At 38.8% G+C, this 13,284-nt stretch overlaps 2 protein-coding genes across 2 annotated transcripts in view; one reads left to right on the top strand and one right to left on the bottom strand.

The window, feature by feature from the left end:
- Window positions 1–536: 536 nt before the first annotated feature.
- On the bottom strand, window positions 537–8,796 carry LOC118430180 (YEATS domain-containing protein 4-like). The gene is made up of 5 exons (XM_035840889.1): window positions 8,778–8,796; window positions 4,421–4,515; window positions 1,773–1,865; window positions 1,301–1,388; window positions 537–709 (listed from the first exon to the last, which is right to left on the bottom strand). The coding sequence occupies exons 1-5, from the start codon at window positions 8,794–8,796 to the stop codon at window positions 537–539; spliced, it is 468 nt and encodes a 155-aa protein (XP_035696782.1).
- Window positions 8,797–11,941: 3,145 nt separating this feature from the next.
- The window catches only part of LOC118431078 (N-acetylated-alpha-linked acidic dipeptidase 2-like), a 38,629-nt gene continuing 37,286 nt past the window's right edge, over window positions 11,942–13,284 (top strand). Inside the window, 1 exon segment of the mRNA XM_035842164.1 lies at window positions 11,942–12,712. Within this exon segment, the coding sequence (XP_035698057.1) occupies window positions 12,656–12,712 (57 nt within the window). The 5' untranslated portion in view covers window positions 11,942–12,655.

Raw genomic sequence — 13,284 nt, 5'->3', positions numbered from 1 at the left:
CATTTCTATCATGTGTTTTTCTATAGTAAAAAGTTTTATCAAAACCTTCCTTATCTTTCCATCTATGTATGTACTGTATATCTACCATTTCTATACATAATACATGACAAACAAATGATATTTGTCTTCTTAACATCATTTTAATACAGTTGACATATACATATTATGTAGTATAATGTAATACATAAGTCATGAGCCAAAATATAAACAATACAAAAGTAAGTACCTCTTGTTAGTCCATGGGCCAAGAGTGTGGCAAGTTTTACTGATACCAGTAAACCATTTTTCATTTCACCATTTATGTTGGAATGATATAACAGTTTGATACTTAGTCCTTTCAATTCAGCCCCAAACAGCAAATTCCATTTTGATGATGCCATTTGGTCACATAATTACACCAAGAAAGCTATTAATGCATAGATCAAAAACAAACTTTGATTTAATATAGCAGATTCATAGTAGCACTAGTTGGTACCACTCAAAGATACAAAAACAGTCCTGGCCCATGGACTATTGTTTCTTGTTCCTCTCTATTGTCACGTCTCTGTTTCAACTTGCTCTGTTTCTTCCAACTTTCTGATTTCTTCCTTAAACATCTGGATGGTCTGTTTGTTGCCCTTGAGCCTTTCCTTCAAGTCGGCGATTTCTAGTCTAATCTTTTTTCTGGCATTCCCGATCTTCTCCAGTGTCTTTTGTTCCCGTTCGGCAACTGTGAAGAAACAGAAGAAAGTCTGAAATGTGGCTCTTCAAAATGTTAAGGTGATTTGTAATAGCAGGTTTCACAGCATTGCTGGATTGATAGGCTATCTATAAACATCAGTAATACATCGGTAGAACTAGACCACCCAGATAGTTGAACTTTTAAGTGATACCTCATTTGTCATGTCATGGTCAGTGATACACAATGCCTCTGGTAGACATACATCATACATGTTTGCTCAAAAACCTTCAGCTGCATTTATTAAAATCACATGACAAAAGTATCTGGATTTTGGGATAAGATTTAAGCTTTCATAATTGGAATATGTTTCATTCCCATTTATTTTTCTGCGAGCACCATAATTTTACTGAAGATATCCCTCCCATGGTAAAGTTTGAGACAACAGGAAGTCCAACGAAGCAACATTTTCAATCACTGTGACAACATGTCCCATATGAATTTATCGAGCACTAAGGTGGTCCACTTAAAAAGCTTAAACTTCAACCTGCTGACATAACGTGTGCCTCAAGTTTAGACCCCAGTAGACCCCCTGACAATAAAACTTTGAACTTCTTTGAGAGTGTTATCCGTCAAACTTACAGTCTGTCTCGTGTTTCCAGGGCCCAAGGGTGATCTGTCTTGTGCTGTTCAACATCGTCTGCATCATCTGAGTCGGGTCCTGGAAGATCTACACAGAGGGTGATAACAGCGCCACCTAGTTACTAGCTGCAGTACTACAACTTCTTGCTGTTACATTGTGACATTTTCAAGGATAAATTTTCCTTCCTGTAAATGTTGTACTTGTAAGAGAAAATGTCAGCAAATGAAAAGTGGCCAAACCTAATTGTAATTGTAAGAAAATTGAACTTTCATTTGAGAGATGGATTCCATTGCACCTCAGAGCTATAGAAATATATACATATTGTCTTGTTTATCATGTTTATATGCATTGTCTTCAACCTTCTCTTTTACTTCAGTGGTCTTTTGGCACTGAATATGAACTGGTTACAGGGTTAGAAAGCAGGGACAAGGTTAACAGTGTGTTTCTGATAGGCTGAGAGCAAAGACTTACCAACTCTTCATGATGTTCTGACACCAGTGTCTTCTTCCCAAGCATGATGTTGGTGTCTGTCTGGAATAGCTTCAGGAAATGGTACAATGTGACCTGAGTAAAAAAAAAATCAATACATGAAAATGTGCCGTGTTAAAGTTCCTGGTACATATATGTCATAAACATAAAATATTGTAATGATTTAAAATCAAGCAGATTCAAACCAGGGCTGTCTCCAACTTTACTTTTTTCTGGCTCACTCATTGTTTGGGAAGAAACCAATTTCATGTCATTTGAGACAGATGATATGTGGGTGATATATTTTTCTGCCCAAACAAGCAAATTTCCATTCAAAGATGAACTAAGGAGGAACAGGCCCTGCAAACTACCCTGATTCAAACCTACAAAATAATTAAAAGTTGGTCAACATACATGTACTCATTCACAATAGTAGCTGAATCATTCTCTTTGCTGAGGTTGCCTTCAGGCACCTGAATTTTATTGATTACTTTTGTAGGCAGCAGGGATAAAAAGATGCAAAAGATGTTATATGTATGCTATAAAATAGAATCAATAGTAACCATGCAGCTAAGGTTAATGCACATGTAACAATCAAATGTGTAACAATCAAAATTAATACAGGGCTTGGAATGCATGTAACCAGCTGCCTCATGCACTTTTCAACAAAAAGATTTCAGAATTTTCAGAATATAAACAGCACTTAAAAGTTACCATCTGTGTTAGTAGAAGTCACATTGGAAAAACACTTTAATTCTGAACTCCAGGCCATAAGCATAACTCCAAAATGCTCTACCCTATCGACTTCATATTTGTAGAAAGCATCAATGGGTCCCTACAGACTAGTCCAATTATACTATAATTATATATAATCATACATACACATGTAAATGTTTGGGTATTATACATAATCATATATAACACATTTCACCATTATACATAATTATATATGACCCATTTCACCATTATAAATGACCCATTTCATCATTATACATCACTATATATAACCCTGATGACTAGTATACATAATTATATACATCACTTGTGATCATTATTCAGTAACAGTATATTGAGCCCTGAATTGTAATAAAAGATGATTACAGAATCTTATACAGCTGAGTGGACATCTTGTTCTTTGCTTATTACTTGTTCATGCATGTTATTATTTTGTCACTTACAATTACATTGTAGCTCTCGAGCATGAAATTATATTAATTCTAATATCAATAAATTCTAAAACAATAGGACGACCTAAAGTCGCATTTTGATGAACCATACAAAACGATGGAAAAATAGCATATAAAACACTGAAGGACAAAATACCACCACTGGGAGAAAACTGTTCAACAAGTCCACCTATGCAACAAAGTCGTGGGAGGATCCAAGGCAAGGTCTAACATGAATTATTGAGTTCAGACTTCAGTAAATGAATTACAAATGCAAGAAACATACAGATGGAAACAAGCTGGCAGCAGGATCTATCAACATGTTTTATTGAAAACCCAGAGGCTTAATGCCAATATGTGCATATGTAAGATTCATGGGTAGCCTTCAACAGCGTGTAATTTAAGTGCTGTGTTATGTTAGGGATCTACTAGAGATTACAGTACACAAAAGTCTGTAAATGCTGTGATACTATATTATTAACGGCAATAGCGGGACGGGATCAGGTCAAAGAAAAAATTTTCCTTCTACCCTATCACTATAGCGGCAACATGTGGTCTAGAATGTATGACAAAGTTCTACCATGAAATCAATACAAAAGGTGAAAAAATGGTAAATATAACATAGCAAAATAGAGGATATCACCAAAAAATGCTACAGAGGAAGTGAGGAACCCAAGCACTCAAATACTTGTGATCTTGTAAGCTTGCTTTGTTGCCCATACAGATGCTTGTAGTGCCCAGTGGGCATCAAGTTTCCTTGCTGTTTCTGTAGCACTGGGTACATTTTTACATTGAGGGTTGCTAATAATGCTTGAGACTAGGGCTGGGTACCGGTACAGAAAATTCAGGTCCAGGTCCGGTTCAGGTCCAGAGGATCAGGTCCAGGTCCGGACCTGAACCTGATTCAGTATGACTCATACCAATGGTCCATTTCACTACAAAGAAATCTGTTTGGTGGAGTATTAGACTTACACTGGCGTTTTAAAATCCTACAACGCTATTTGCACCTGTGTGAATGCCTGATAAAATAATCTGTTAATTTTCTAATCGGTCCAACATCCAGTCCACCTAATTTTTTCAGGTCCGGTTTTTCTGGACCGGTCCAATAAGAAAAACCGGTTTTGTACCGGTACGCTGTACCGATACCCAGCCCTACTTGAGACACCTCCTCAAACATGCAACATGGGACCCCCATTTTACATCCCTTCCGAGAGACAGTTGCAACCCCAACAGAGATGCCCTACCAGGGGTCTCCTCACTACCAACTAATTAGAACCAGAAGCTCAACTGTGGGGCTACTTCCAGTTGAGCTACAGGGACATCCCCATTGTCGTTAGTGCTGTAATCTAAATCCAAGGACACCTTCAGGGACAAGATATTGACTTTTTCATGGTCATCCCTCTCGGTAACATCCGATCGATTGACAGCTCTTGATCCATGACTGTTACACAACAGGGTAGAGATTTGCATGAAATGTTCACTCACCGGTCTCTCGTTGGGGTCGTTGAAGTAGATTTTGATGATGACTTCAAACTCTCCCCAGCCCGTCTCCGTGATCTCGTATGGAGGCTTTGTCACCACTGTAATGAAAATAGGAAAACTTTGTTTCATCTGAGGCAGTTAATCATCATACACATATCCGATAGGCTACAGAAGTACAGTCAATTATACAATACTGTGTGGGTGTTTGTTTGTTGCATTTCTAAACACCACCACAAATACTGTAAATGCAGAAATGTTCGCGGTGGATTAATGTTCGCGGTTTTCGCGGTGACCACTTCACCGCGAACTTAAAACCACCGCGAACATTTTTCTATTATGGTATTAGACTGTAGTCTATGGTGTTACCGCAGACTTAAATCCACCGCAAAAAGTCCATTTTCCCACTACCGCAAAATCAAATCCCCGCAAACTTAAATGCATTTACAGTATATCTTCCTTGTGTAACTACTACATGTATGCTACACAATTTTTCCACCGCAAAATTTATTCAAAACATTACAGAAATCTCCTTTTTCTATCCTACTGCAAAGTAAAACACTGCAAAAGTAAATGAATTTACAGTATTCAGATGAATGTCATAACGAAAACTCAATAGGAATTATTTCTGCAATATCAGCATAACACAGTCTTCATGTAATTCATCACACATGTTCGTAGCTGCAGGGGTAGACCCAGGAGCTTATGGTGTATGTTCATGCAGGAAATTAAAAAACAGAGACATTGGCACATCTTGCATATCATACTCAATGTTTCTATGAAAATATGGAGCATCATAGGCTTTTGCAATGCTCTGTAAAGAGCATGATAGTGCATTTCTATCATTCAATTTTTCAATTCAATGTTCAGCTAATACTAGAATCTGTTTTGCTTTACTTCACACATTGTATCGGTAGTACATGTGTGTGTATATCTAAATTGGCTATGATTAGTCATATGCAGCAAAGTAATTAATGGGGGTACACTCCATTTGGGAAAGTATACCTTTCCTTAAATTCCTTAAGGTCGCACCAAACAAAAAACATGGCATTTAATATGATTTATCAATATCAACATTGAAGCCTCTGCTTCCTTTTGCACTGCATTTCTGTCCTATGAAATTTACAATAATCTAGCCCCCATGTCCTGGACATTTGGTCCCCTGGCCCATGTAATACACCATTTTCCTGATAATTACCGTGAAATCTGTTTGGGACAATACACAACAACTCTGAAAAGTAATGAAAAGCAGGAGCCGAGAAGGCAAAGTGTGGTCCAACAATACCCCAGGGAAAATTTCATACATCAAGTCTATAAATGCAATTATAAATCTATCTCCACAAAGGCCACCAGTTACTTATGCATTCAAAGGAAGTATTTCAAGCACCACCTTTACATTTTTATTAATAGCTATGCTGACAAATTCCCAGAACAATAGCATGATTTATGGACAAGAGCGACAGCAAAAAAAGAATTAGCTTTGAGCAATATACATCATAATGTAAAGATGGTCCCCACAAGCCAATCTTTCACAGCATATTGCCAAAACTCAAACTTTTTTTCAAATGACTTGCTATAGATTATCATCACGTGAGAAAAAGCGTATTATGACTACTCCCAATGCTGAAAATAAATGGGACCACAGGGATATGTGTGGTTAGAAAATTATGCTTCTTCAAAGAAAGATGCATGCTTCAAAATGTGCTGTTACAACTCAAGCAAGTAGACAAAGTATGTCCTGTACATGAGTACTGTACATGTACATGTATTATAATATTGTGCAAAACAGCAGCTTTGTTTCATTTCTCTGGCAGAAGGGCTAAAAAGCACACAAAGATAGCCTATTGTATGGGTCAAGGATGTAGTCTAGTTATCTATACATGGTGTAAGATGGTTGTAACGTAAACTCATACACATGCATGTAGTGCAAGGCTTCAGTCAGTGCAACCGGGTTTTTAGGTATTCATATTTAGTAGTAAAATGGTTAACTCCTAGCCTTGAGGTTGGAATGGTTGTCAGACTTGTTCAGGATACTGAACTAAGTCATCAACATTGACCAGAAGCTTCCTTTCATGTACTACTTACAGAATGAGAACCCGAGATTAGTTCGGCTAGCTGCAAAGAAAATTTCCTGGGCAGTACAAGAACTCTTGTAAGTGCAGGAGCCCTGTTTAGTATGCCACGTGCATCGAGCCCCATGTACATCCCCGGCTTATGACTAATTGTGTGCTGATCTGTACATGCACATCTGCCTGAACTTTGAGCATCATTTAGGTGATTAAGGAAATCTGCCGTTGCCTGCAGTCTCCTCCCACCGCTAGCAACGTCAATACCAGCGGCGCGGCACGGCAGAAATTATACATACGTGTGCACACCGTCCTTCATGCCACACGGCCTGTTCTAAGGTGGGTACGGATTGCATCTCCTTTGTAAGAGTGTGCATGTGCACATTGTGTTATGCATTGATATTTGTTGGTCGGATGAACATTGTAAAAAGTGCACCTGGGCTGTCCCACTGAAAAGGAGGGAAAGAATGGGAAACCTATTTTCAGGATTTCTAATACTCTCCAAGATAAGATTAGGTTCCGGCTGGTTTTAGATATCTTTTTAGGCATTTTTTACAGGCTTTCTTCCTGTCGGGTTTTCTTTTTTGGTCCACCAGCCAACAAAAAGAAAATCAGACAAAGAGAAAGCCTGACGAACATGCTGAAAAAGACATCTAACAACCGGAGCCTAACCTCTGCTTGGAGAGTACACTTCTATGTCCTCTGGGTAGAAGATTGCAAGGATTATACATGTACATATATACTATGATTTACACATGCATTGAAAATGATATAGTCAGTTGAGCTTTAGGCATAAAATTTTCATGTATCCGGGCCATTTAAAGTGCATGTGTGACTGAATCAGTTTGTTCACTGGCACCATAGAATTAGAGGTAGGTATGTATGAAGGTGAGGACAGGCCTACATACTGTACATTAAGTTTGCAGGGACTTAATGTTTAGTAGGTGGGGAAGGGGGCATTCTATGTACCTGTAGGAAAGGATGAAGGCATTACAGTTTCTTAAGTTCTCTTTGTGGTAAGTTCTCTGTAAGAATACTAACAACTCAAAGCAGAAATCGAAAACATAAAATCACTGGGCATATGTCACCATTCATAGTCTGAGGAAATATTAATTTTGCATGACAGCAATGGCTTTCTTACAGGGTATAACTGTTAGTTGCAGGTCCATGTCTATTGGTATGCTGTCCTGAAGTGCCAGTAGCTTGGTATTTCATTCCTGTCAGGCACTAATTAATCAATCCTTCCTACTCCTCCCTCCAAACTAATCAAATGCTTCTTTCTTTTCTCACATTTCCATTTCTGTCAGAGAGAATGTCACAGTTACGTGTGTTGAAGATGAGTTTAACCCTTCTGCCAGTTTTACCACCATGAAATATTCATGGGGGTTATATTTTCAGCAGTGTCTGTCTGTGTGTCTGTCTGCGTGTCAACAAGATAACTCAAGAACGGCTGAGTGGATTGGTTACATACAGGTACCCCGGTATGTGATGTGTTGGTGGGGTGTGATAAATGCATAGTCTAGAAATTAATAGATTTTTGGCCCTCGAGCAGCTTCCATTGGTACAGCAGTAGAACATCATGTTTTGATATCTCGTGTTCTGAACAAGGTACAGGTGTTGGATAACTCTTGTGCTTGGGAAGAAGCGATATAAGTTTGGGCCGCCTACCTGCTGGTTTTGGAATTGCAAGGACATTTTTGTCAAAAATTTCCTGAGGATAAATCAAAAAAGGAATAACAGATTTTCATGATTTTTTGCATGTACTTAGCTTAGACAAAGATGTGCAAAATAAGGCAAAATTTGCATGATTTATTTCAATTTATCTCTTGTCACAGACATGATATGGTCTTCACATTTTGGTAGTACACTTTTTTCCTTGACCTTGCATTTTCTGGGGAAACTTTAAACATACTGAAACATTAATAGTAAGAATAAATACTGAAATTTACAGCTCTCCTAAAACATCTCCAGTTTCAAACCTGTGCAAATTCTCAAAGCTTTCTGGCAAAACAAAAAAACAGACTTTGATAATTCAATAGTCAGTATTGCCTTTTTCATCGGCAACTGGGACAAGCCCTGGATATTACTTATACTGTAACTCTAGCTGACCTTCAAATTTGGGAACACGCAATTTTCCTCCCACCAACCAATCAATATACAAGGGAGTCTCCAAGTCTACCACAGGCTGCTGAGCTAAGCCAGCTTCAGAAACTGCCGGCGTGGACATGATTTACCCAGGCTAAAAGTATACGGCTTTGCAGACATTCTGAGCATCCTCCACATGCAATAATCATTACCTGCATGCACCAGGAGCATTTTGACAGATGGGAACACCCGACAAACACTGTACATCTTCAAACGTTTGCAGCGGTTTTAATTTCCGGAGTTGTAGCTGTGAACTCTCTACAACAAATTTAAACCAATTGCCTACATGTATTTACTACATTGGTCCCATTGATAGTGAGTTCAAAACTACAAAAACCTCCTTTCCCTCCCTACCGCAAAACACAACCACTACAAAAGTAATGGGATGTAAAATCTTTGCCCAAGTCCACAGACTGCTGAAAACACACCAGTCAAATAATGTGTTTCAAATCATTAACTGTCCCTATCCTTCAGTTCTGTTCTGACTAGGAATCTCTAATAGGTAAACCATGTAATAGAAAGGAAAAAAAACATCTGTAATTCCAAAGGTACGTTATGATATTCAGGATCAAAATCTGCAAACAAATTGGATTTAGAGACAAGGTAGTTGAAAGTCAGAACTCAGCTACAAACAGTGAGTGTTAAACTTAATGTTATACAACATTATACAACATAACTCTTTAATAAGGAAACAGAGCTGTCAAGCTGTTTGAAGTTGCCAACCAGTAGGCTGATCCTGTTCACTTCATTTCAAACTAACACAGATACGTCTTACTAAAGCCGGCCAAGCATACCTATGGATCATCTGCAGTTGACAGATGGAGAGCTGAACAACTTCTGACAGCACTATGCTGTTGACAATGTCTGAATTACATGCAAAACATTTTGCAATAAACTTCTCTTTTTTTCTACCGAGTATCAACTTCTAGCAGCCCTTCACGCCCTGATGGCAAGTTTCCGTTTCGGAGCAGCTCAGTTAGGAATTATGTGCATGCAGAATGAAATTAACCACAATTCTTTAGCTGACGACAAACCACATTAACTGCTACATCTATGTAAGTTTCAACGGAGTCAAGAAGAGATTAGCCAACCAACTTTTGACATGGTTCTTTCATTTCATTACCATTTCCTCATTCTAAAACACTGGCTAAACTGTTCTCTTAATTTTTAAGAACTTTTCTGCCTGTCAAGACCTTAATGGAGCAGTCTGTTACTTTCGGCAGCTGATGAACTTGACATTTATGCACATTGTTTATAACTTCTATAGCATCAGAGCGCGTCTGAGCAAGCCTGGCACTCCTGATAACATCTGTCTTCCCTGCACCTCCACACATCAGGGTGATCTACAGTCCGACACCCCACAATTTCTCCTGGCCCTGCGGTGAGATATATGATTCTGATACACATCACCGCATGGTTGGCAGGGCGGCGCAGCCTTTCTATTTTACATGAAAGACTTCCCCGGAAATTGCTAACGATTTCTTATACGAAAAATATGGGCTATGCCATCAAAAATCCATTCCCCGAGTAGGAACAACAGAAAATCTTATTGCTTCTGTATGTATCACTCATTTAAGTTCCACCCCATCTTTTTTCCATTGAATGTTTCATTTTAAGTATCGTAAATATCGTTATTGTACGGTAAATCTACCAGTGATTGATATCTCCTCCTGCCAGATAGAAGTGTGTATTTATTGCTTCACAAGCAATACTTCAAGGGGCTGTTATGTTTAATGACAGACCAATACTGCTTCCCTATCTAATCATGTCTGAAGTAGCTGCTGTAGGCCTTCCCTTTGAAATTTATCTCTTCCAATATTTCAAAAACTCAACTGTCAAACAACCAAGCAAAGTCAAATCAACTATGGAAGGTTTAATAAAATCTTTACTTTGTGCAATGTTCTTTAATACCAATACGCCTCAAGTTTTCTGGATTATCATTCCTTTTTAAGTTAGGTAATTTCAGAGGGATTATCTTTACCCAGGTTAGATGAATCTCCCAAGACTGATTAATGTTTTCTGACAACTTGATCCATGGATAGATGGGATTGGAGGCGTCCCAATGGACTTCATGATTTCTTCTGGGAGATCAGAGATAAGATGTCTGGCCAAGGAGGATTTTCATTCAAGTTTCATCACAACCTTACGCCTACCAATTACAGTATCAAACTTTGCCTTGATAAACAGTGAAGGAGTTATCGATGTGCAGCAATCTCCTAGTGATCTGTGCCTTAAACTGTATCGTAAAATGTTTAGGAGGATTTCCTTATCTCTTTTTCTGTGAAACTAACAGTGATTTACTGTACTGAGCTTGTAAACAGCACCCCAGGGCCTCCAAAGGAAAGAGTATCTTTTAGGAAACCAGATTCAGAGTCAATTGCAAGAGCCATTCACCCAAGAGAAGAGAGACACAGCTTTGCAAAGGAACTCATTAAAAGGAGTCTATTCCACCTCCAGTATCCATCAAGTTCGATCAAGCAGAAAGGGAAAGGGAACTGAGGTGATACTTTACATCTGTGCAGCCAGGCATTCTCAGGAGAAAGTCTTGCCAAGGGAATGTCAAAACATAACAAGGGATTATTCATTGCCTAGTGTCACAATCAGGACTGTCTTTAGTAAGCTTTGAATCTTTTTCTCTCACATTTATTGTTTGGGTGTTCGTGTTGTTGATTTTCATTATTAAATCTGTCATTTTCAAGTACATTTTCATCAACTTCGTGTGATGAAGTTAAGATTTTTTTAAGGATGGGGTGAAATTTTTTGCCGTCCCAATAAGCACTTAAGAATTTCCAATCCAGAAGTAAGTCTTAGTCATGACCTACGAGGAAATATGCCTTAAGTATAATTCATCTTGAACACTTTCCTGTGGAAATCTAAGATGGTATAAAACATCGGCATATGGTAATAGAATATTTCATAAAATAGTAGCTTGTTAGGGCATGTTCACCCAATAAGTCTACAGTACCAAGCTATGACCTAAATACAGCAGGACACTCAGAAAAGGGCATCACCTTGTTGAGAAGTTATCAAAATTTATGGACCGGATGCCATAAGGGCTACGACATGTTATTTCACTGCAGTATGACCCTGAAAAACAGAGTGTTTAACTCAAAGTGACTCCTTTGTTGATATTTTAACAGGAAAAAAAGATTTTTTGCCATAAGACTATAAGTTAGTCTACTAGCTAAAGAACAATGAAGTCCCATAATTAAAACAGATGTATTTTAATTTTACAGTAGTTAGTAAGACACCACTGCAATAGCTGACAGAGATGGAATATTATCTTCCTATCCTTCACTCTACTTTGCAGTAAATGCCATCTTTCTCTCGATTTCCAATAACGGTTGACTGGGCACGCCGAATCGGCAAAGAAAGCTTTACATCCAGATCTGGCAGAAAACACATGTCCAGCACTGACCATTCGTGATGCCTCGTTTTAAATGCTTACTGCTATATGGTTCTCAGCAAGGTCAAAAAGGGCACCAAAAGGCCCAAGTTTGGAAGAAACTAATCTGGAACTGGCCTGACTTATTGACTGAACCCCATCCTTTCCTGTGGGACAGAGATAAGGTATGATCTTGTCTAAACAATATATCCCACATGGGACTTGTAGGCTGTCCCATTATGGCCAGGGGTCAAAACGTCACATCTGGCTATAACATTTTGTGGCAAGGACACCTGAATGGATGCAGAATGGTTCCCCACACCAGAAATCACCTCCAAAAACAGATTACCGGGTGCGGAAAATCTGACAAGGGACGTCTGTTACAGAGGCAGGGCGTAAAGGGGGTTCTGTAGCCTGGGAGGTCAATTCGCTCTTTTTGCGCTTGCGAAAGTAGCAAGGGCATTTGAAGGCGGCTCACTGTGCAGCAGAGCGTGGGAGAACTGGAACTGATTTTGTAATTCGTCATCAGATTATCTGACAGCAAGTGTGTGTGTGTGTTCCATCAGACCACATCGGGACATGCTGCAGAAGTGAAGTCAACCAACATTCCGTAGTAGTGTTTGGGGGATGACCATTCTCACCAACATGGCTATAGGAGTGGAGTTGCCCAACGGACACGCACAGAGAGACCAACCGCGGCAGGTAAGCTACCAATATTGTCATCAAGAAAAAAACGGGTACATGCTTTATCAAAATGTATTGTAAATACTCCAATTGCTTTAAACACCCGTATGAGGCATTTATCTTTCGTAATAAAATTTGATTGTAGGCAAAGAAGAAGGAAATTACTAAATAATCATCACTTGGGTAGTTTTTGTATTCTAGCAATACAAATGTTTTGGCTGTATCTTTTATCAATGATTTTTTTCAGGCATTCTTATATTATCCCTTTTTTTCATACATATGCAAAACATGCAAATTCTTGTGATCAAGGAACCATAGAAATTGGTTTCCTCCCTTTAATCAACCGTCAAGGCCGAATCAATTATTTACATTCCCTTTCCCGTCCGGCTGAACTCACGACTATTCACTTGACAGCATTTTTACAAACTACAGTCTGATGTGGATATGATAGAGAAAACGCTACCCTCTAATCCCAGCCCCACAGGACCTAATCATTTCTGTTTCAAACCACATCCTTCAGACTTATTTTCCCACCTGCCACTTTTTGGGGACTGTGATGTGCAACTTAACTCTGTGTTGTGGAAGTAATA

This window comes from Branchiostoma floridae, chromosome 14 (genome assembly GCF_000003815.2).
Source record: "Branchiostoma floridae strain S238N-H82 chromosome 14, Bfl_VNyyK, whole genome shotgun sequence".
NCBI lineage: Eukaryota > Metazoa > Chordata > Leptocardii > Amphioxiformes > Branchiostomatidae > Branchiostoma > Branchiostoma floridae.
The sequence above is the reverse complement of the archived record's forward strand: the minus strand, read 5'-3'. Positions and strand labels throughout refer to the sequence as shown.